General features: G+C 34.8%; 3 protein-coding genes across 6 annotated transcripts; 2 read left to right on the forward strand and 1 right to left on the reverse strand.

Moving 5' to 3' along the window:
* Positions 1-1,240: 1,240 nt before the first annotated feature.
* LOC111435988 (vam6/Vps39-like protein) lies at positions 1,241-9,242 on the reverse strand. The gene is made up of 12 exons (XM_023073637.1): positions 8,714-9,242; positions 8,204-8,415; positions 6,662-6,793; positions 6,437-6,580; positions 6,065-6,177; positions 4,942-5,350; positions 4,444-4,773; positions 4,079-4,300; positions 3,730-3,972; positions 3,140-3,592; positions 2,694-2,792; positions 1,241-1,754 (listed from the first exon to the last, which is right to left on the reverse strand). The coding sequence occupies exons 1-12, from the start codon at positions 9,153-9,155 to the stop codon at positions 1,551-1,553; spliced, it is 3,003 nt and encodes a 1,000-aa protein (XP_022929405.1). The 5' UTR covers positions 9,156-9,242; the 3' UTR covers positions 1,241-1,550.
* Positions 9,243-11,328: 2,086 nt separating this feature from the next.
* On the forward strand, positions 11,329-14,531 carry LOC111436021 (protein RTF1 homolog). 3 transcript variants are annotated; one of them, XM_023073675.1, is made up of 2 exons: positions 11,329-11,555; positions 12,166-14,531. In XM_023073675.1, exon 2 carries the CDS (start codon positions 12,219-12,221, stop codon positions 14,190-14,192), a length of 1,974 nt encoding a protein of 657 aa, XP_022929443.1. In that variant the 5' UTR covers positions 11,329-11,555; positions 12,166-12,218; the 3' UTR covers positions 14,193-14,531. The 3 variants fall into 3 exon arrangements, with proteins under 3 accessions (XP_022929443.1, XP_022929445.1, XP_022929444.1); XM_023073677.1 differs by having other exon boundaries at positions 11,329-11,537; XM_023073676.1 differs by lacking the exon at positions 11,329-11,555 and adding an exon at positions 11,583-11,717.
* Positions 14,532-15,394: 863 nt separating this feature from the next.
* LOC111435861 (protein AE7-like 1) lies at positions 15,395-18,966 on the forward strand. 2 transcript variants are annotated; one of them, XM_023073422.1, is made up of 6 exons: positions 15,395-15,643; positions 15,950-16,055; positions 16,248-16,347; positions 17,329-17,383; positions 17,730-17,869; positions 18,761-18,966. In XM_023073422.1, exons 1-5 carry the CDS (start codon positions 15,532-15,534, stop codon positions 17,828-17,830), a joined length of 474 nt encoding a protein of 157 aa, XP_022929190.1. In that variant the 5' UTR covers positions 15,395-15,531; the 3' UTR covers positions 17,831-17,869; positions 18,761-18,966. The 2 variants fall into 2 exon arrangements, with proteins under 2 accessions (XP_022929190.1, XP_022929193.1); XM_023073425.1 differs by having other exon boundaries at positions 15,481-15,643; positions 17,338-17,383.
* The last annotated feature ends 1,643 nt before the right edge of the window (positions 18,967-20,609 follow it).

Raw genomic sequence — 20,609 nt, forward strand, 5'->3', positions numbered from 1 at the left:
ACTTTCTCTCATCTAAATAAGTGAGTTGAAACGATGAATACAATTCTAGAAAAAATGAGACGTGTGAAAGTCGGGTGTTTTCGTGCTTAGATTTTAACGTCAACAATCCTATCTTTTAATGTTATGTTTTGTAATAATAAATAAAAAACGATTTGAACATAACTGCATTGGTTAAAACAGGTATTCATTATCAACAAATTTTAAATCTCTCGTGTCCAGTGTAGTCCTTTGTCAAACCTAAGTTCAAAAAAAATCTAAGTGATTGATTAATTCACTTTTAAATATAAAAAATAAATTAATTAAGAATTCAACGTGGTTTATTAAAAAAATATATATATTAAATGACTAAATAAATTAATAAAAAAATTTATTGACACTTAAAATGTCATTTGTCACATTTATATTATCGAAAAAGATCGTTTAAGGACTTTTGAACTAAGCTTAGATAAAAATTAACCAAAGTTAAAGCTAAAGTAACTTGAGTTAGATTTAACTAAACAATTCATGGTTCGAATAAAATAAGTCATGAGTTGAAAAGTCTATGGCTCTGGATTAGTCAAGTGAATTAGATGTAACCCCTCGTAAACTCGAGTCATTTTTTTTTATAGAAATACATTATTATAAGTCGATTATGAGTAAGAGCGGGAATCAACGAGTCATGTGGGCTATCAAGTTGCTTTCGTAAAAGTTGACCTTTTAGATAAGAAATAGAATGTTGCAATACCAAGGAATTATTGGCATTTTTTCTACCATTGGGACTGGCAGAAAGAATCTTTTCCGTGAGGAGAAAAGGGAAAGAAGCTTTCTTTTATGTAATCGATGGCCCTTGCAGAACAAAAATAAACCAACTTGTACGACGGATTTGAAATTAGACGTGTGAGATCCCATATGAATTGGAGAGGGAAACAAATCATTTCTTATAAGGGTGTGAAACGCGTTTTAAAATCGTGAAACTGACGACAATGCGTAACGAGCTAAAGTAGACAATATCTGCTAAAAGTATACTTGAACTGTTACAAATGGTATCAGAGCGAGACACTAGACGGTGTGCCAACTAGAACGCTAGGCACCCAAGGGAGTGAATTGTGAGATCCCACATCAGTTGGAACGAAACATTATTGTAAGAGTGAAAATATCTCCCTAACAAACACATTTTAAATCGTAAAGTTGACGGCGATACGTAACGAACTAAAACAAACGATATCTACGTGAACAAAAAATAGTTGATTATATCACATCATCACAGTGAAATCAGGATCTTTTGCTCTTTCATTCATGCTGTACTCGAAATATTTTACAACAAAATAGATATACATACAATAGGCAGAAATCATAAAGCCTCATATAAATACAAACCTCACATATTTCACCCAATTGAAAAGAAATAAATACACCCAAAAAGCCAATCCCATGAATAGCACAATAAACACTCTCCATGCCACTTTCCAAGTATTCCACACACCAGCGGTAGTTCCCTTGTCATGAATAGCCGAGACTCCATTTTTTTTGGGTTTGATAGCTAAAAGGGGAAGCCATACATTGAGATCAGATCATGTACGCCTCCTTATGGGTGAACCCTTCGACACAGCCTTCATGTTCTGTGAGTCTCTAAAGCAGACAAAGTGCACGAGCGTTTTCCCGTTTGGATAGACTGCGAAGACGCTCGTCCCTATTTTCTTCTTGCAAAGGGAGCACATGCTATCACTGGTTATTTTTATTGAAGATTTCCTTTGGTTATAGAGTTCGTCTCTCACCTGTTCCATACAATTTCATTCCACATCAAAATTACCATAGTATTATACAAGATGATATTATAGTTTCATATGAAGCAACGTAAGAATGGATCCGATATGAGACAATAATGAAACAATATGATATTATGTTAGAAACCCCAGATTCTTTATTCAGTCTCACTTGTGTGAGGATGAAGAGAACTCAGAAAGCACAACAAGCTACGAGTTGTGAGGAAGAATCTCGATTTAGCTTGGCTGATGCTCACAATAATTTCGTGTCACATAGTTGTGGTTTTAGTGTAAATGAGTAATAGACTCGTACATGGATGATCGTTGGGGGCATGGTTTCAAATTCGTTATTGTGGGCAGATCATCATCACTGAACCAGCCGGGGAAAGGAAGGCGTGATCGAGTAGTCAACATGGAACAGAAGATTGATTTGGTTGAAGAAAGAAGTCAGGAAAGGTGAACAAGTTTGAGAAAACCAGCAACAGACTAGGGTTGGAAGAGGCGGAGGATTTGCACAAGGTACCTTCCTAGGAAACATAAGTGCAGGCAGCTGGACTCAATGTTTTAGGTGTTTTATGCTCGACCAAAAGGTTAGAGGTTCAAATTTGAGGGATACAAGCTAAAACAGCGACGAACTGGAATCAAAACGTAGAAGTACGACGAAGATACCTGGAGCTTAGAATTTAGGGCAATTGAGAAGAATAATTGGTGGGGGAAGAGTAGTTTGTGCTCATTTGAGTAGTTGAGGTTAATTTCCAATAGAATTCTTTTTAATCTCTAAATAAAAGCATCTACCGTGTTATGATACAAGATCGAGTTCAACGGATTACCATGCAATTTGAAGAGTAACAAGTCAATCAAACAATGCAAGGACACATACAAATAATGAAATCAAGACACCCAATCTGGGATGAGAATTGTGATGTGCAATGGCAATTCTTTGGTGCATACCTGCAAGTTTTCACTTTGCCGCAAACTCTTTATCACTGAAGAGTTCCTGTACGCCTCACTGGATTTCCTTAAAAGCGGTCCAAGAAATTGAAGCAAGTTCTGCATTTAGGATTAAAGAAGAAATTCAAGGAGAGAAAATTTGGATCTCTCTTCGACCTTCTTTTAGTTTCAATCAATTATAAACTTACTATTCAATTAATTCAGATTATCAAAATTTTTGTATGAAGTTTTGAAAAATAAATTAATATATGAAAATTTTCAATTTATAAGTTTACTATTATTATTGTCAACATAAGCATAGCTAAACTAACATAAAACATGTACTTTAAGTTTGATTCCCTCGCCCTTTTGTGAATTCGAAAATAAAAAAATTTAAAAGTTCATTAGAGCCCTAAGACTTTTTCTATTTAATATTTTTTAAAGATGTCTAATGATAGAATGAGTACCTGTAACTTTGTCTCCTTCGGTAGAAGTTTGAGTGCCTGCGCTCCATTAATTCTGTCCCACCTTTGGCTCAACAGATCCATAGCTTCATCAAGCATAATTGAAGAGCTTCCTTCTTCACCAATTTCATCTGTGTCGCCGTCGCTCCTGCAACTCTCAGTGTTACTAAGGCTAATTTTCGTGTCTTCTGCACCTTCTATTGCAGCAATTTTCTTAGATGCACGGCTTCCTTTAACTTTGGATGAAGGACCTGACCCAAGTTTTGGAGTGCCCATATTTTGAGGGGATGTCAAATTAGTAATTCTCTTCTCAAAATATTTTGTTGTTCTGCGGGGGTTGAGGTATATTTGTAGAAGAGTAAGGTATATATTGCCAGAAGATTTTGTTGGTTGCTGGTTAGCTACAGATTCATAAACCCGATCACAATAGGACAGCGCCAACTCCGGAGCGTGGATCTAGAAGAAACAAAGAAAATTACCTCATTGTTTTGAATTCGTATAAAAGATATCGTAGATAACAGAATTTGCAATTGTTGCTAAATGAAACAAAGAGAAAGTGTACGTTTCAATATGGTTCAAACAATCATAGGTACCTTGTGAACATAGAGAGATAAGGCAAGCTCATGCTGGTTCATCTTCCCCAATAAAATTGCTCGTTCTTCAGATAATGCATCGGGAGGAAGACGTTTTAATAGAATCTCGGGATGATACCCTGAGATTGTCTCCAAAGCAGACAACAACTTCTTTCTTGTGGGGGAGTAAGTTTTTTCATCCCATTTATGTTGAGCACTTAAATTGGCATACCAGTCGAGAACTTCTGAAAGATATATTTGAAGCTGCACGAAGTAAGTTTGACGATCATTATCATTTGGAACTTATGAAAGGCTACAATGATCGGTTTCAATCAACAGTAAGCATCTCTATGCCTCTATATGTGTTTACCATTTCATTTTGGAGATTTCCAGAAATCGAACTCTCATTCATTGCGAGCATAAGTTCCAAATATGTGGCCTGCAAGTTAGGAGCATGTTGCTTCAAATAGGAATTGACCAAGTCTGCAGGAATATTTCCTGAAAGAAAGAGCTCAATAGTTTGCGTGGGACAGCTTTCAAGAACAGTCATCGAGAATTCCAGGACCAGCATGGGATCAGTTCCACAAATTGTCTGCATGAAAATTGTGTCAAAACTATAGAATTATTAAATTCTAGAGCTTCTGAGACTAGAGCAAGATCAACATATGGATATCATGCATCGAACACACAAAAGTCCATCTTAAGCGTCTTCTTCAAGCGGTTGTGAAAACTTACCTTAAGATAGTCAATGATCATTTCGGGTTTGAACTTTTGGGTAAGTTCAGTTTGAGACTCACTGGTTTTTGATTCTTCTACTAATTGATGCAAAAGTTTTAGAGCTTCGCGATGCATGGAATTGCATCGGTACAGCTCTAACAGGGCGGAATAATGTTTATTTTTTTGGAGGATCTCTTCACATATTTTGACGTCACAGTAATTCAGGCCTTTTAATAATTCCAAAGCCGCAAATGATTGTCCAGTAAAAAGCAGAGCTTGAAGTAGCGCAGTATCCAGTATTGCTGCCATCTCCCTGGCACCAGAGCTGATGGGGATGTTCCCTCGTCCCTGCAGACCAAAGATAATTTACAGGAATCTTGATCACTTTACAGGAGTAAGAAAATGGAATCTTTCACAATCAAAACTCATACCCAGAACATGGTGTCACTGTCAGAAAAAATAAATAAACAGACACAACACGACATACAAAAAGAAACAAATATAACAGGACTTCACCTTATAAGATTTCTTATACCGGTCTCCAACAGCATCTAAAACTACCTCTTCTGTCCCTTCAGCAGTGGCTTTTTCAATAATGTTGTGCCTTTTCTTCTGCAAGAACTTAATTAGAGCCATGAGAGTATTATGGTTAACTTTTTTTGATTCCAATGATGCGTTCCCATCAGATTCCAGTAGTTGGTGTGGAGGTGACTCCATTTCATCTGAAAAACCTGAAGAACCTCCGGAAAGGTGAGGATCATCCAAAGTCATATCCATCAATTTCTCTGTTTCAGTAATCAAAGTAGTCTTCGGAAGGGCAATTGAAGGATAAAAGGGAAGCACATAGGTTATATCCACTTGAGATGCCAAAAAATGTTCCATCGCCTCCTCATAGCTCCCATTATCAAAAAGATTGTGAGCATATCTGAAATATAAGACAAAACATATTTGAAAGATTTCCAACAGAAGTTATATAGAACATTGAAAGGTCTTGCAAAGTTCTCCTAGAAGAACTTAAATATTAACTACGATAAGGCAATGCAACGTGTTCCAAACTTATATAGCATAAAAGTTAAGTAACACGATATCAAAGAACTTTGCTGTGAGCAAATGCTGGGAGGAAGATGGCTGCTGCCTGCTGCAGGTTAGAAGAAATTTAATCCTAGGTAAGTGGCTACCATGACTTGAACCTATTCTCTCTAAACCATTTATTATTTATATTGATCCTTATTGACCACTAGGTCAATCGGTTCATCTGTGGAGACTCAAAGTTTCCATGGACCATTGTAGTCAACGCTATGCTTTGAAACATTTGGTTAGGTAGAAATCAGAGAAATTTAATGATAAATACAGAGAATAGAGATTGGGAGAAAATTGGAGAAACAGCTGAACTTTTTGCTTCTACTTGGCACTATAATTGGTAACTGTGGTTCTTTATTGGTTGTTCCATTTTGAGGTCCTTCTGTAAACTCGAGGGTTTTGGGGAGTTTCAACTAAATTCTATGTACTTCTCAAATCTGAAACAAAATTTTATATAGTCCCCCCGCCCAAAAAAAAAAAAAAAAAAAAAAAAAAAAAAAAAAAAAAAAAAATCAAGAATAAAAACCACAGCAGTAGGTTTCTTAGTAGGATTACCCACCTGATATGGATGGAACTCTCCTTTGCAGATCGAAGGCTTGAATCTTCAGGTGGAAGCAACTTGCATAAAGCCAACGCTTCCTCAAAGTTACCAGACGCTGTTAGTTGTACAATCTGCAACCCAAAAGACAGTTTCTTACATGTAAACCTCAGAGAAAGATGTTTGTGCTATATCCAGATTTTGGTGCATATAAACCGAATCATCTCTATTTAATAATGCACAATATATCTGAAACTATTACTATCATACTCAAATCATAAAACGATCTAATTTTGTACGTATTTCCCTTTTGATAATCGACAACATAAACACAGACATCCCAAACTACAACCGCCCATAATTAACACAATCTTGTAATGGGCTGAGGATCACCTGTGCACCAAGGGGAACAGGGAAGAGGCCATAGGCAGAATTGTCTAAACCAACAACCAGAGCATGATTACTGTCAATAAGATGCCGACCATTTCGAAGGACAATGGTTTGTATCAATGCATATGGAGACCAGAGAGACCGAATCTGCAAGTTTAAAGAACGGAAGAAAATGTAAAGATTTCAATGACGAAGTGTTTGAAATTGTTTACAGTGGATTAAGGATACCTCAATATATCTTGGCAACAAAGCAATGGCATAGGGCTTCTGTATGACAACGACAGAAGGTGCCTCTGACCAACAAATCCGACCTTCTTGAAGAAGCTTCCCATTTTGGTCCACGAAAACGCCAATGTTATCCTAAAAGTTAGACAAAAGGTGTTTATTCCTTAAATATCTAAAGAAAATGACATCTACGTTATTCAGTATTGTTTTTATTTTCAAGTTTGAAAATGATCCAACTGCTGGACTATAATGAACATACCAGCAAACAAGCCCACCTGTTTACTAGAAAAAGTGCATACTCATGCATAAATAATTGTGTACACAACTATCAGTCAGTGCAGTGCTGCAGTATACTTAATCTGACATCAAATTCAAAAACTTCTGCAAATTTCACTCTACCTCTCATTCTACTTGTTTTTTGTAAAAATATTAAACATATTATGTATGAAATACAGCTTTGTCAGTACAAAGTCATGAAAAATAGAACTTCCATACTCCCAACCTCCACTGCAGGATCCTCCATTCTCCTGCCATAGGCCATCTTTCAAACACATTGCAATCCTATTAGTATGTGTTATTTAGTTGATATGGTATGTTGCGATAGACACCCAACCAATCGGCTGGTTTATATGCAAAAATGATGACGAATCCAAAAGCCTTCTCCTTCTATCCTGCCCCTCTAGATTGTCCATACTTGTAATGGTAAATTGCCCTCCCAAGAAGCATTAATCAACTCAAATTACTATTGTAGGTTACCCTATCAAGCTGGACAGAAAAAACCCTACAAACTGCAACTAATTTGAACTTTTTGTTTAATATTTGATTAGGATGCAATAGAATAATATGTAAGAATGAAAAGAAATCTCTTATCTTAAAAAGAATGAAGAGAAGCCTTAACATTGCCTTCGCTACTCTTACTTGGTGTGTGTTACGACATCCTGTTAGAAAATAGTAATTATAGTTTAAACGCTTATTTCGTGTAGGATTTTTTTATAATCTAGCTTGATTTGGGTTGAGGCTCTCCGCCCCCTCGTAAATTCATGTGTTTGGTAAAATCTCCGACAAAAGAACGTACTTTTGGCCCATTTCAGTTCCATTCCAAATGCACCTCCATTAGTTGCTTACGCAGTCAGCAGTGATAATGACACTACACATAATTTTTATTGTCTCCTCTTCTCTTCCACATATTAGTAAACTTGTCCTCAGCAAACTAACTAAACCAAGAAGTTTTCTAAGATTACTTGTTCTACTCTATGTAAACAATGAAGTAATGCGGTGATACCTACACTTCATATGTGAGGGGCTGACACGGCAATATAACATTAAGGAGTCGAGAAAAGCCCATAATTCTGGGACTTTCTGAAGTTTATTAAGTTCAAAGCCCTACTTCTAAGAGGATACGGAGGTTCATGTTTGAACTCTTAAACTGATCCCTTCCATTCTATGGTTACCAACGATCTAATTCTTAAACTCTGTATTAGCTTTTTCCAAAGAAAACACATAAGCACCGGAATTTAAAGTGTAAATTACAGGAAATATGCATACCTTTCCAAGAAGAAGTTCTCCAGAAGGTAGTGACACTACCAGAGGTGGGGCTAACCTCCCAGAAGGAAATACATTAGTCAATGCGCCGCTGGTAGCATTTAATATCACGTATTCTCTTCTAATTCCTAAACAAATATTTTCTCCACACCAAGACATTGACTTCACTGTGTCAGGGACACCAAATTCTTTAACCTCTACGAATCCTCGTCCCCCTACAATGCCAAAGAACAACTTAACTTCCTTGCCACAAATTAGAATTATATCTCGAAGATGCGTAACTTTTATATTGAAATTATTGGAAAATGTTCCTTCAAACTGTCGAATAATTAAACAAGCGTAAAAGAGCAGGAACTGAGACTCCATAACTGGAAACTGTGAGAGGTTAAATCTATTCCACGAAATCCAATTCAAGCTGAAATATTAAACGCTGAACTGCTAGTTTCCTAATTTCAAATTCGAAGTCTAGGAACTGGCTGAAAAAAAAAAAGCACCGATTGCATAGATAATTACCGTCGTGTCTGAAAATACAGACCCTCTTCTGCCTGGCAAAGCACAAGAAGCCTCGGCGGTCATCCCAGGAATACACATTGGCACCCTTGGCCTTGGTAATTACAGCAAGAGTTTCCAAATTGGGAAGTTTGTGAAACGCGATTGACTCGGAGAGAGTCAAAAGGAGCTCCCTGGAATCAATTACCTTCATTGACACCAAAGACCGCCGGGAGAATCCTGTGACGTTCTTCTCCAGTACATATGGTTCCTTTTGCAGCTCCATCGACATGGAGTGGAAATCAGACGTCGGAGATCGGTCGGAACCGGAGGATTTCGGGGAGTAAATACGGAGAGATCCATCAGAACAACCGATTAAAAGCTTGGAGCCGTAAGACTCGATGGATTCGATTTTGGAGGGATTATCCTTGAGTAGCTCGAAGGAATCGTAAGCACTGTGCACCATCTCGTCTTCTCAATTAGAACATCTTCGACTGCAGTTCCCAACAAATCAAATCCACCCGAGTTCGATCAAAGCCCCTTTCAATTAAAGGGGTTTAGCTCACGCATTAAAAATTTCCTCACTTACCTAAACTTTTAAAAATTCTAATAATACTTTTAAAATTAATTTTTTTTAACATTGTCTAAGCTTTAAAAAATAAAAAATTATGTGAAATAGATAAACACAACTCTCCACAATAGTACAATAGTATATGAATGCTGACTACTTTAATTATACACTCATGATCATTCTTTCGATGTAGAACTTTCATCTAACACCTTTGAATAAAGTACGTCTTCTTTTAATCGAGTCTCGACTCCTGTTCTTTTGAAATCTTAGTATTCTTTGATTATAAACTCGTGATCATTCCTTAAATTAGTTGAGGTGGGACTTTCATCCCATTGATATTGAAAATATATATATAATAATAATAATAATAATATTTTAGGGTTAAAAAAAACTATTTAAATGTGTATTAACACTCAGAATTATTTAAAAAATGAGAAGATGAATGGATCGAATTCAAAATAAATTCGTTAAATATTAATAGGTAAATGATATTAAATTTTTGTCCATATATTTACATTTTGTTAATATTTCCACGTATTTATGAGTTTTATGTTGATATAATCATTGAATTAATATTTTCATTATATCTCGGTGAAATTGACCAAACATAAAAAAAAAATTAAAAATGTCACTTATATGAATATAATATAAATAATAAGCATATTATAAATGTAAAATAAAAGTACACATAAAAATTATATGGAGCAATATGATAAAATACATGAATATTCAAAACACACAATAAATATGGTTATAATATAGCTGCAAACAACCAAGCAAGCTTAGGGGGAAGAAGAAGTTGCAGGAGGAGGAGATAAAAATGGGATGGAAGGGAATGAAGTCGGAATGGTAGGAATTGATGGAAAGTTCGGGAGCGGAGGCAACGCTGCCCCACTCGGGATGTTCACTGGGACGCTCGGAAATGGAGGGAGATTAACCTTAGGCAATGTGGGTTGTGGTAAATTTGGAAGAGTAGGCAAGGGCGGTATCCCCGTTGGAATTGTTGGCAAGTTCGGCAACAGGGGCGGAGTAGTTTGTAAAAGATGGCGAGCAGCTTGACCGATGTCGATGCTTGAAAGAGCCAAAGTAGCCATGAAAGCAATGATCAAGAACTTGGAAGAAGCCATTTTTTTTTTTTTTGTCACTCGAAGAGATGATCTTGAAGCTTTTGTAAGATGGTGATATATATAGATTGGAGATTTAGGGTAACTTGGCCATTGATATGATCTTGAAGAATTAGCTCACCAACTAAGTCATAAATTCCCATGAAATTGGAAATTAGATCACCAAAGTTAGATAAAGGAGAGAATGGTTAGGTCAACTAATAAAACCGTAAATTTAGGGGTTTTAATTTATAAATGTTATTAAAATTTTAGTGGAAAAATCAATTTCAAAGTTTTAAAAATTAGGTTGAAATTTTATTGTAAAACAATAAATAAAAATAACCTTTTTAAATTAAAAAAAAAACACTCGGTTGAATTTCACCTTTTTTTTTTATATAGGGGAGTTCGTATTTGTACGGTAACTCTTCAATTTAACTGATATTGAATTTATCTATAATTTTATTACTAAAGTGATTTTTTTCTCTAATGAAAATAAATAAATTAAAATAAAAAATAGATTAATTATAATTCAGGCTAATTATAAAACAAATCTCCTATGAATATTCAAGTTAATTAGAGATTTTATTTAGGAAAATCTCCATTTAAATAAGGAATGAATTAGAGAGTTAAAAAAATTTCACTTTTTTAAACTGAGGTAAAAATTATATTCGTAGTAGTCGGGATTAATACTTAATTTTTTACTATTTTTATTTTATTAGTAATATTTAAATTTTAGTTTTTAAAAATAATGTGCATTATATTATTATTTTTTTGCTCTCACTTCCGAAACCATAGTCAATTTGTTAAGATATTTTATATTTCGAATTATATTGAAAAATAGAAATTATCTTTTAATTTTTTTAAAAACAAAATATAGTTTTTAAAATGAAAGAAAAATCCTAGAAACTCCATAAATAAATAAATAAATAAATAATATATATATTATATGCCCTTCGTCCCCTGAACCGGTCTAGCAAATAGACTTCTGAGATTTCACGGCGAAGGGGTTCGTCTTGAAAACCCTCCTACCATCTCCGCTGTGCTTAGGTCAATGTCAGATTACAGCAATCCTTTGTTCAATCCATCTCCATTATCTGCGTTTCACGTATGATTTGCAATCGTTCTCTCTTCTCTGCCCATCAATCTCTGTCTCTTGGGATTTCAACGGTTTAAGGTCAAGTGCTCCTTCGAGGTAATTCGGTATCTCTAGTATTTGGTCGGATCTCTGGATTTTCTCTCATCCTTACGCAGTATCTTATGGTTCAATTGCCTCCTCGCCTTGATCGCGCTTTCCTTCGGTTGTTCATGGCTGTCGTATAGCGCTCGATGGTGTTCCATCGATTTCTGTATTAAGGTGTTCTTGATTTCCATTTAGAGATTTGTTCTCGGTTTGATTCCGCTCGAGTCCTGGAAGATATTCACGGCAGTTTGTAGCTCCCATTATTGGCTATTTCTTGAAGTTTCATTCGTGACCTGCCCTAAGTTTGGTTTGATTTGTGCGAACATCGATTTTGATCTTTCTGCGTGTGTTTATGGTCTATGTAATTTTAAACTTTTTGATATCTCTCTTGTTTGGTGTTGTGGTTTTTGTTGCAATACTTCGTGCGAATATGGTTTCTGCTGATGTTATCATTATTGTAACCGATGAGGTTTTTAGATTCGTAATGGCTGTAGTATTGATTATGTTTATGGTATTCTCTGATATCCTTGGTTCTGACTATGGATTTTGGGCACTAAAAACTACTACAGATTTTGAGCCTTATTAACATCAAGGTTTTATAAACAGTTTTGCTACTTTTCAGGACGGGAGGGCAAGTCTAGAAATCACAGATTCTGGTGCCAGAGGCTTCAAAACATGGCAGATCTAGAAAATTTACTTCTTGAGGCTGCGGGAAGAACTAAGGCATCAGGGAGAAATCGACACTCTCATCCACCATCACGAAGACAGCGCGAAGGTTCATATTCTGATGCTGGAAGTGACTCGAGGGATGATGACTCTGATGATGAACGTGGTTATGCGAGCAGGAAGCCATCTGGATCTCAGGTTCCTCTGAAGAAGAGGTTAGATCCTAATGAGAGGGATGATGATGTGGGCAGCCCAGAAGAAGGGGAAGACGAAGATGTTGGTTCAGAACATGAGGGTGACAGTAGTGATGAATCTGATGTTGGGGATGATCTTTACAAAGATGACGATGACAGGCGTAAGCTTGCTGGTATGTCTGAACTTCAAAGGGAGATGATTCTTTCAGACAGAGCATCGAAGAAGAATGATAAGCATTTATATGAAAGCTTGAGATCTAAGATGGATAAAGGGAAGGCTGCCCCGTCTCGGAAAGAAAATCCTCCTCTCCCATCATCTCGTATTAGATCGTCAGCCCGATCTGCTGATAGAGCAGCTGCAAAAGATGATGCTTTAAATGAATTGCGTGCAAAAAGGTTGAAGCAGCAGGACCCCGAGGCTCACCGCAAATTGAGAGATACATCTAGAGGAAACGCAAATAATCGAAGGTTCTCACCAACAAAGCGAAAGCCCTTCACTGCTCCTAGTTTGAGTAGCTCAAGCCAAAGTGAAAGTGAAAGTAGGTTTCAAAGTGACGATGAAGGATCTACAGGAGATGGTGGAATGATTGACAGTGACGATGAAAGAACCATGCCTGGTTCAAATGGGCCAACATTTGATGATATCAAGGAAATTACTATTCGTAGATCAAAGCTTGCAAAATGGTTAATGGAGCCATTCTTTGAGGAGTTGATAGTTGGATGCTTTGTGAGAGTCGGAATTGGGAGATCAAGATCCGGGCCTATCTACAGGCTCTGCTTGGTGCGCAATGTTGATGCAACAGAACCCGATCGTCAGTATAAACTCGAGAACAAAATCACGCATAAATATCTTAATGTTATTTGGGGAAATGAAAGTTCTGCTGCCAGATGGCAAATGGCTATGGTTTCGGACTCTGGTCCACTCGAGGATGAATATAAACAGTGGGTGAAGGAAGTAGAGCGAACGGGCGGTCGGATGCTGAGCAAGCAGGATATCTTGGAAAAGAAGGAAGCTATACAGAAAGCCAACAACTTCGTGTACTCAGCAGCCACAGTGAAGCAGATGTTGCAGGAGAAAAAATCTGCCTCATCAAGGCCATTAAATATTGCAGCCGAGAAGGACCGACTGAGGAATCAGATGGACGTAGCACTAAGCAAAAACAATGAAGCCGAGGTGGAGAGGATCAAAGCAAAACTGCGCCAATTAGACGCATCCAGGAGGTCACAAATGAAAGATGCCAAGGCTATTAGGTTATCTGAGATGAACAGGAAGAATAGAGTGGAAAACTTCAAGAACGCATCAGAACTAAGACCCACGAAAGATTTGAAAGCCGGTGAGGCTGGTTATGATCCCTTCTCTAGGAGATGGACGAGGTCGAGGAATTATTATGTTTCAAACGCTGGTCAAGTCGATGGGGCTGCCGAGGCAGCTGGCAACAGTGACAATATAACTCCTGCATCAGTGACTACTGGAACAGGATCTGGAGAAGCTGGCGTGGCAGCTACCGCAGCAGCTTTGGAAGCTGCTGCTGGTGCTGGAAAGTTGGTCGATACTAACGCTCCAGTAGATGGAGGAACAGAATCGAACTTGCTGCACAACTTCGAGCTGCCTATATCATTGACTGTGCTTCAGAAATTTGGTGGCGCTCTGGGAGCTCAGGCTGGGTTCTTAGCAAGGAAACAAAGGATAGAAGCCACAGTTGGGCGTCAAGTCCCTGAGAACGATGGTAGGCGGCATGCACTGACACTCACGGTTAGCGACTACAAGAGAAGAAGAGGGCTTCTTTGAAACTCAATAGTCTGTTCTGATCTTCAAGGTAAGTGCTAGACGCTCCCTTAATTTATAGCAACATGCTCTGCCTGATTGTGGGAAATACTGGAAGAGATCTCTGTTTGCTTCTGATTAAAGATCTCTTAGTAAAAGATTATATCCAATGAGTGGCACGGTGAACACTCCTCTGTTTCTTCTTCTTAGGGTCGATTTAATTCACAATTTTTTAAGCATAGTTTCGTCTTGATCTATCTACCTTTAGAGCTCATATCTTGTGTACGTAGCAATGATAATTGTATAGGCTGATTCATTTTGGTGTCTATTTTTCTTAACTTAGTGTGATTATTGCATTTTGTTTATTTATTTATTTATTTATTACTTTGAAGAATACATAATAATTGTATCCAATTAAACTTTGTCTAAAATTCTATGTTAAAATACCTTAATTTTCATAATAATTGTATCCAATTAAATTCTGAACTTTTATAAACAACCCATTTAAATTCTCATTACTAATTATTATTATTATTATTTGCTTAATTTCTTTTTAAATCAACCTAAAATCCCGGACTCAAAAATTATATCTAACTCAAAAAATATTCATAAACTTTCAAAAGTAATATTAAATAGTTTAGAGATAATTTATAAAATATTGAAATCCAGACTCAAAAATTATATCTAATTCAAAAAATATTCATAAACTTTCAAAAGTAATATTAAATAGTTTAGAGATAATCTATAAAATATTGATATACAATTTTCGTTCGAATATTTTTTTTTATATATATAAAGTGCTATTTTTAAAATTTTATTGATATTTTTTAAATATAGTACTAAAGACATTTTGAATTTTTTTTTTAGTTGAACAATATAAAAATTTTCTACTAAATGTATTTTTGAGATTTAAAAAAAAAATTAAAGAAAAAAAATTGAACAATATAAAAATTTTCTAATTAAAATTTATTTTTGAGATTTTTTTTAAAAAAATTTGAAATAAATTAGTAAGTTTGTATTTTTTTTTATTAATTTAGTCAAATTAAAATGAATAATTAAAGAATGTGTGTGAGGAGGGCAGTCATTAAGGACAAACATGGGAAAAAGGTAAATCGCGGACTCACGGGTACACAATTAGCGGGAAACATTCGGGCGGCGAAATTAGAACCTTTTCTGGACAGTGACATACAGTTCTGTCACCCATTAATTTAACCAAGATTTCAATAAGCCACCATACGTGTTTCTCTCTTACTGGACCGTGACGCTATTTTTAGCGGTGACCGATATGCTTGAAGTTTAAACCATTTTAGACCCACTGACCTGTTATATAAGTTCAGAGTCATCGAGAGAAGAATAAAGAAGGATGACGCTGGGGCTTATCAATGCGAACCCGGTGGTTCACGCCAAGAAGGAGCGGATCGCTCGCTCCGAGGACTTTCACGGCGACGACGCTGTTGATCCTCTCGAAATCTATGATATCCTTTTCTTAATTGATCGTGTTTTGACGAATTTTGAGTTCTCCTTTCGTTTTCTCTTCAGGTCTATTTTCACTGTGATTCTCGAGCTCAATTCTGATTAGGAAGTTATTAGGTGTTGTTTTAGTCTATTTTTAGAGGATTCTTTTTTTGTTTTTTGTTTTTAAATTTTCTGGCGCTTTCTTTGTGGCCGAACGAGTGATTTTTTGGCTGATTTTGTGAAAATTCAGTTTTCTCGTTTCTTTTGGAATCTGTTATTTGATAGTCAATTTGCAAATTTCTTGTCCTTGACTCGAATTTTGGCACATTTCGTGAGGGATATTAGAGATCCGGAGCATCCGTATTCGTTAGAGCAGCTTAGTGTTCTTTCAGAGGAATCGATCACCGTTGATGAGAAGCTAGGGCGTATCCTGTAAGCAGAACCGAAATAGCTCCATTACTTCTCCGCCTCTTTGATTTTGAGAGGCAATTTGAGATTATTGATTTCTAGTCATATTGATTTAACAAACTCATTGCAAAAGACTCCTAGTCTAGGGAAGTTTGATTGAAATGCCTTCAGCTTCAAATTCCTAAATCGTTTGCTGAATTAATGTTTATCTCACAGGATTACTTTCACTCCGACTATCCAGCATTGTAGTATGGCGACTGTGATTGGCCTCTGTCTGAGAGTGAAACTTAAACACTTCTTCCCCCCACATTACAAGGTCAGATCACTTTCCTTTCTTAACAATAGGCTTGAACTTTGGATTACTGCTTCTTCATTTTCAGTTCTACACTCTACTTGATGCAATCACCAGATACTGATGAAATTTGTGTTTTATGTATGGATATGAATTCAAGTTTGAAGAAGTTTGTTGGCTTTTGAAATAAATGATCATGATGATAGTGCGCTTGTGTTCCATCTCACTTGCCAGTACCGTTTGGATGCAACTTTTAGATTTGTTCTTTTGGTGCCTGTTTGATAAACTTGATGGATTATGCATATTAGGTAGCCGTTTAACGAAACTGTGGAAGAACTTATTATTCAAGAAACTAAATTATTGATGAAAAGCACATAAAGAGCAGAATTTAAAAAAAAAAAAAAACTTACGCTTGAGTTTTTNTTTTTTTTTTTTTTTTTTTTTAATAAACAATTTTGAAAACAATTTAAATTTTTTTAAAAAATCCCACAGTCCTGTTTTAATTTTTGTATTTATTGTTTTTACTTTTAAAAATTATTTGGAAAGGTATCTCGATCTTGCTTTTCATGTTAAGTTATACCTAAAATATTTAATTATTTTTTATTAACAATAATTTTGACAATATAAGAAAAACGAAAAATAGAAAAGGTTTTTTTCTCTTTTATTTTAAATTTATCATCTCAATTTCAAAAAAAAAAAAAAAAACACGTATACACATTAAAAAGACAACCTCTGTAGTTTAGTTTGTGCAGAGAACTAGAATTTATAGGACTTATTTGTGAATTTTGTTGTAATAACAAGAGACAATCATCTATTCAATTCAAATAAATCCCTGTACAAGACTTTTGTTCAATGTTCATTTAATTTCATGTTTGAATATATATGATGGCAAAAGGCTGAATTGCTTTATTATCTTATTAGCCGATCTGATATAATCATGAAATCAACTTGAACAATTTGAATCTAGCTCGAGTTTAGATCGTCCACTATGTTTGCTTATTATAGAATTTGCAGGTTGACATCAAAGTGTCTTCAGGATCCCACGCAAATGAAGAGTCAGGTGAGATTAAAACATTCTAAGGTGTTATTAGATCTAGATACCCATTGGAGAAAAGATCATGAAATCAAAGATTGAACTTGTTAGAACCTTAAATATTTGATAACGAATATTTCTAATGAAGGGTATAAATTTCGACATTGGTTGAATCACCATTAATTTGGTTCTATTCTATTATAATCAAATAATTGTGCATAACGGAACTGAATTCACTCTATTTGAGTTAGTTCAGTTTGGTAAATTAGGTTCGTTCAGTTTGGTAAATTACCGCTGACAAACTCGTGCATTGTGTTTTTTGATCTTTAAATTTGTTCTGTTTTGTTCTTTGTTTTTGGCGGTGAAAGAACAGTTAATAAGCAGCTAAATGACAAAGAAAGAGTTGCAGCTGCTTTGGAGAATCCAAATCTGCGTCAGCTTGTAGATGAATGCCTGGATTCCAGTGAGTTCTGAATAAATCAAATATCATCGTACAGATGGATAAGAAAAAAGGTAGTTCCCTAACGTTACAAAATAGAGGTTAAAGTATATAAACTACCCCTTAAAATCTCAGACTTAAAGTTCTACCCTTACTTTTCAATTTCAAAATTGTTCAGTAAATATAAAAATATAGAAATATAGATACATATAGATACATAGATCTGTGTAGCATCTATATATCTATCTAGATATATAGATCTCTATACATTTATCATATAGATCTCTATATCGATATATATCTATGATATAGATATCTATATAATATATAGAGATATCTATAGATCTATATATAAATATCCATATATAAAAAATGATTTCAGTTATTTCAATTATGCTCCTAATTTTTTTTTTTATATCTATTATATAGGTATCTATATATCTATATATAAATACATATATAAAAAATGATTTCAGTTATTTCAATTATGCTCCTAATTTTTTTTTTATATCTATTATATAGGTATCTATATATCTATATATAAATATCCATATATAAAAAATGATTTCAGTTATAAATATATCCATCTATATCCATATATATATGGATATATCCATTTTTATATCTATTATATAGATATCATTTTTTTTTTTAATTCTCCGTGTAATGAAATTCTTAATTGGCTGAAAAGAAAAATGAAGTTCAACACACTATTGGGTACTTCAATTTTGATTCAAACCAACCAGCTTTACATGAAATGGGGAAGTGGATGTGTTTAGATTCTTCTAAATTTATTTGCTATTTCTCCGTCTATTATGAGAATAGTGTTATTTCTGGTTGCCGGGTTATTCTTTGAGTCGGAATATTCAATACTTATACTATAAAAAAGAATTTGTTTCTAATTTTTAAAAATTGGAGATTTCTTTTTATGTGCACATCACTTGATAACAATTTTGAATTTGCAGGTTGAGTTTGTATAACTTAAAGTGGGTGATGGAAATCTCGCTTGCTATGTGAGTTTATTTATTTCTGGTTTAACCAACTTCAATTTATTTAATAATTTTAATCTTTTTAAAAGACTTTTGAGTGAGTGATATGTTTGAGGATATTATTCTAAGCTAAGGGGATGATATTTTTAAGATAGAAATAGGAAAATAATGAGTTTTGGTATATGACTGTGTTATCAACTATTTTGAGCAATTGATATTCATACCATAACCTACAAGATAACTAGTCAAAGTATCTTATTAGGTTTCATTTGCTCGTCAAATACATTTTATAGGGAAAAATAAAACTAATTATCTAGTTTAAGTACTCAATTATTACTTGCTTCTTTTCGCTGGATACAGTTAAAGAGAGATTTGGGTCTATATATTATGTCTAATAGGTTTAAATTTTAAAAAGTATTATAGATTGTTATGTTTAACTAGACTAAATTTTAAAATGTTTTATATGCTTAAATAATCGATATTTTTAAATTTTTAAAAATAAATATTCCGTAGTAAAATTTTATTTTATTTTTATTAAGTCGTCAATTTATTCAACATTTTTTTCCAAATTAATATATCTATTTTTTTTTTTAAATTTAACTTGAAACAATATTAAATTTTATTTAATAGTATCATTAATTTTTGTCTAAACAATTAAATATATGTTTAATATATAAAAACAAAGAATAACGTGAAGTATTTATCTGCAATTTAAACATGGAACCAAGACTTCTTTTTTTATAAAATTAATTTGTATATGAAAAAATAAAAAATAAAATGAACAAAATTCTAACTTATTCCAAGTGTACTAAAAATTCAAATAATAGATAAATATAATAATTGCAAATTTCTTTTTTAAATGGAAGGTTAAACACTTTCATCCACTTGGGTTGCTTGGATTTTCAAAAGCCAATATTAGGTTATGACGTTACTTTTTCTGCTAGTTCTTTTTGTAATAGCTGTTGGATGATGGAAGTTCCACATCGACTAATTTAGGGTGTGATCATGGGTTTATAAGTGAGGAATACTAACTCCATTGGCATGAGGCCTTTTGGGGAAGCCCAAAGCAAAACCATGAGAGCTTATGCTCAAAGTGGACAATATCATACCATTGTGGAGAGTTGTGTTCGTCTAACATGGTATCAGAGCCATGCCCTAAACTTAGTCGTGCCAATAGATTGGTAAATCTTCAAATATCGAACAAAGAACTCTTAAAGAAAAGGAGCTAAGCCCCTCCTCGAAGGCAGTCAAAAAATGACTAAGACTCCAAAGGAGTCGAGCCTCGATTAAGGGGAGGCGCACTTTGTTCGAGGGGAGGTGTTGGATGATGGAAGTCCCACATCGACTAATTTAGGGTGTGATCATGGGTTTATAAGTGAGGAATACTAACTCCATTGGCATGAGGCCTTTTGGGGAAGCCCAAAGCAAAACCATGAGAGCTTATGCTCAAAGTGGACAATATCATACCATTGTGGAGAGTTGTGTTCGTCTAACAATAGCGACGGTTATTGGGCATTTTCTTATTAATTTTTGGACAATCCTAAGTTGGAAGGTGGAATCTGACACTTGGATATACCTAAATTCATTATACCAAGTGGGTTTGTAATGCAATGCACCTAAAACATTAAAGATACGGTTCCTCTCTCTATAATGTATTATAAATAAATAGATGGAACAAGTAAACAAGTTACGAGTTTCTTTTTTCTTTTAAAGAGAGGGCTGCTAAATTATTGGGCTTTGTTGACCTCCTAAGTTAACATAAAACTACAAAAGGTTCCTTCAGTCTCATAGGTTTAGTTAGCAGAAACAGAAACTATTACTTATG

This window comes from Cucurbita moschata, unplaced genomic scaffold, assembly GCF_002738365.1.
Source record: "Cucurbita moschata cultivar Rifu unplaced genomic scaffold, Cmos_1.0 Cmo_Scf00051, whole genome shotgun sequence".
NCBI classification, from domain to species: domain Eukaryota; kingdom Viridiplantae; phylum Streptophyta; class Magnoliopsida; order Cucurbitales; family Cucurbitaceae; genus Cucurbita; species Cucurbita moschata.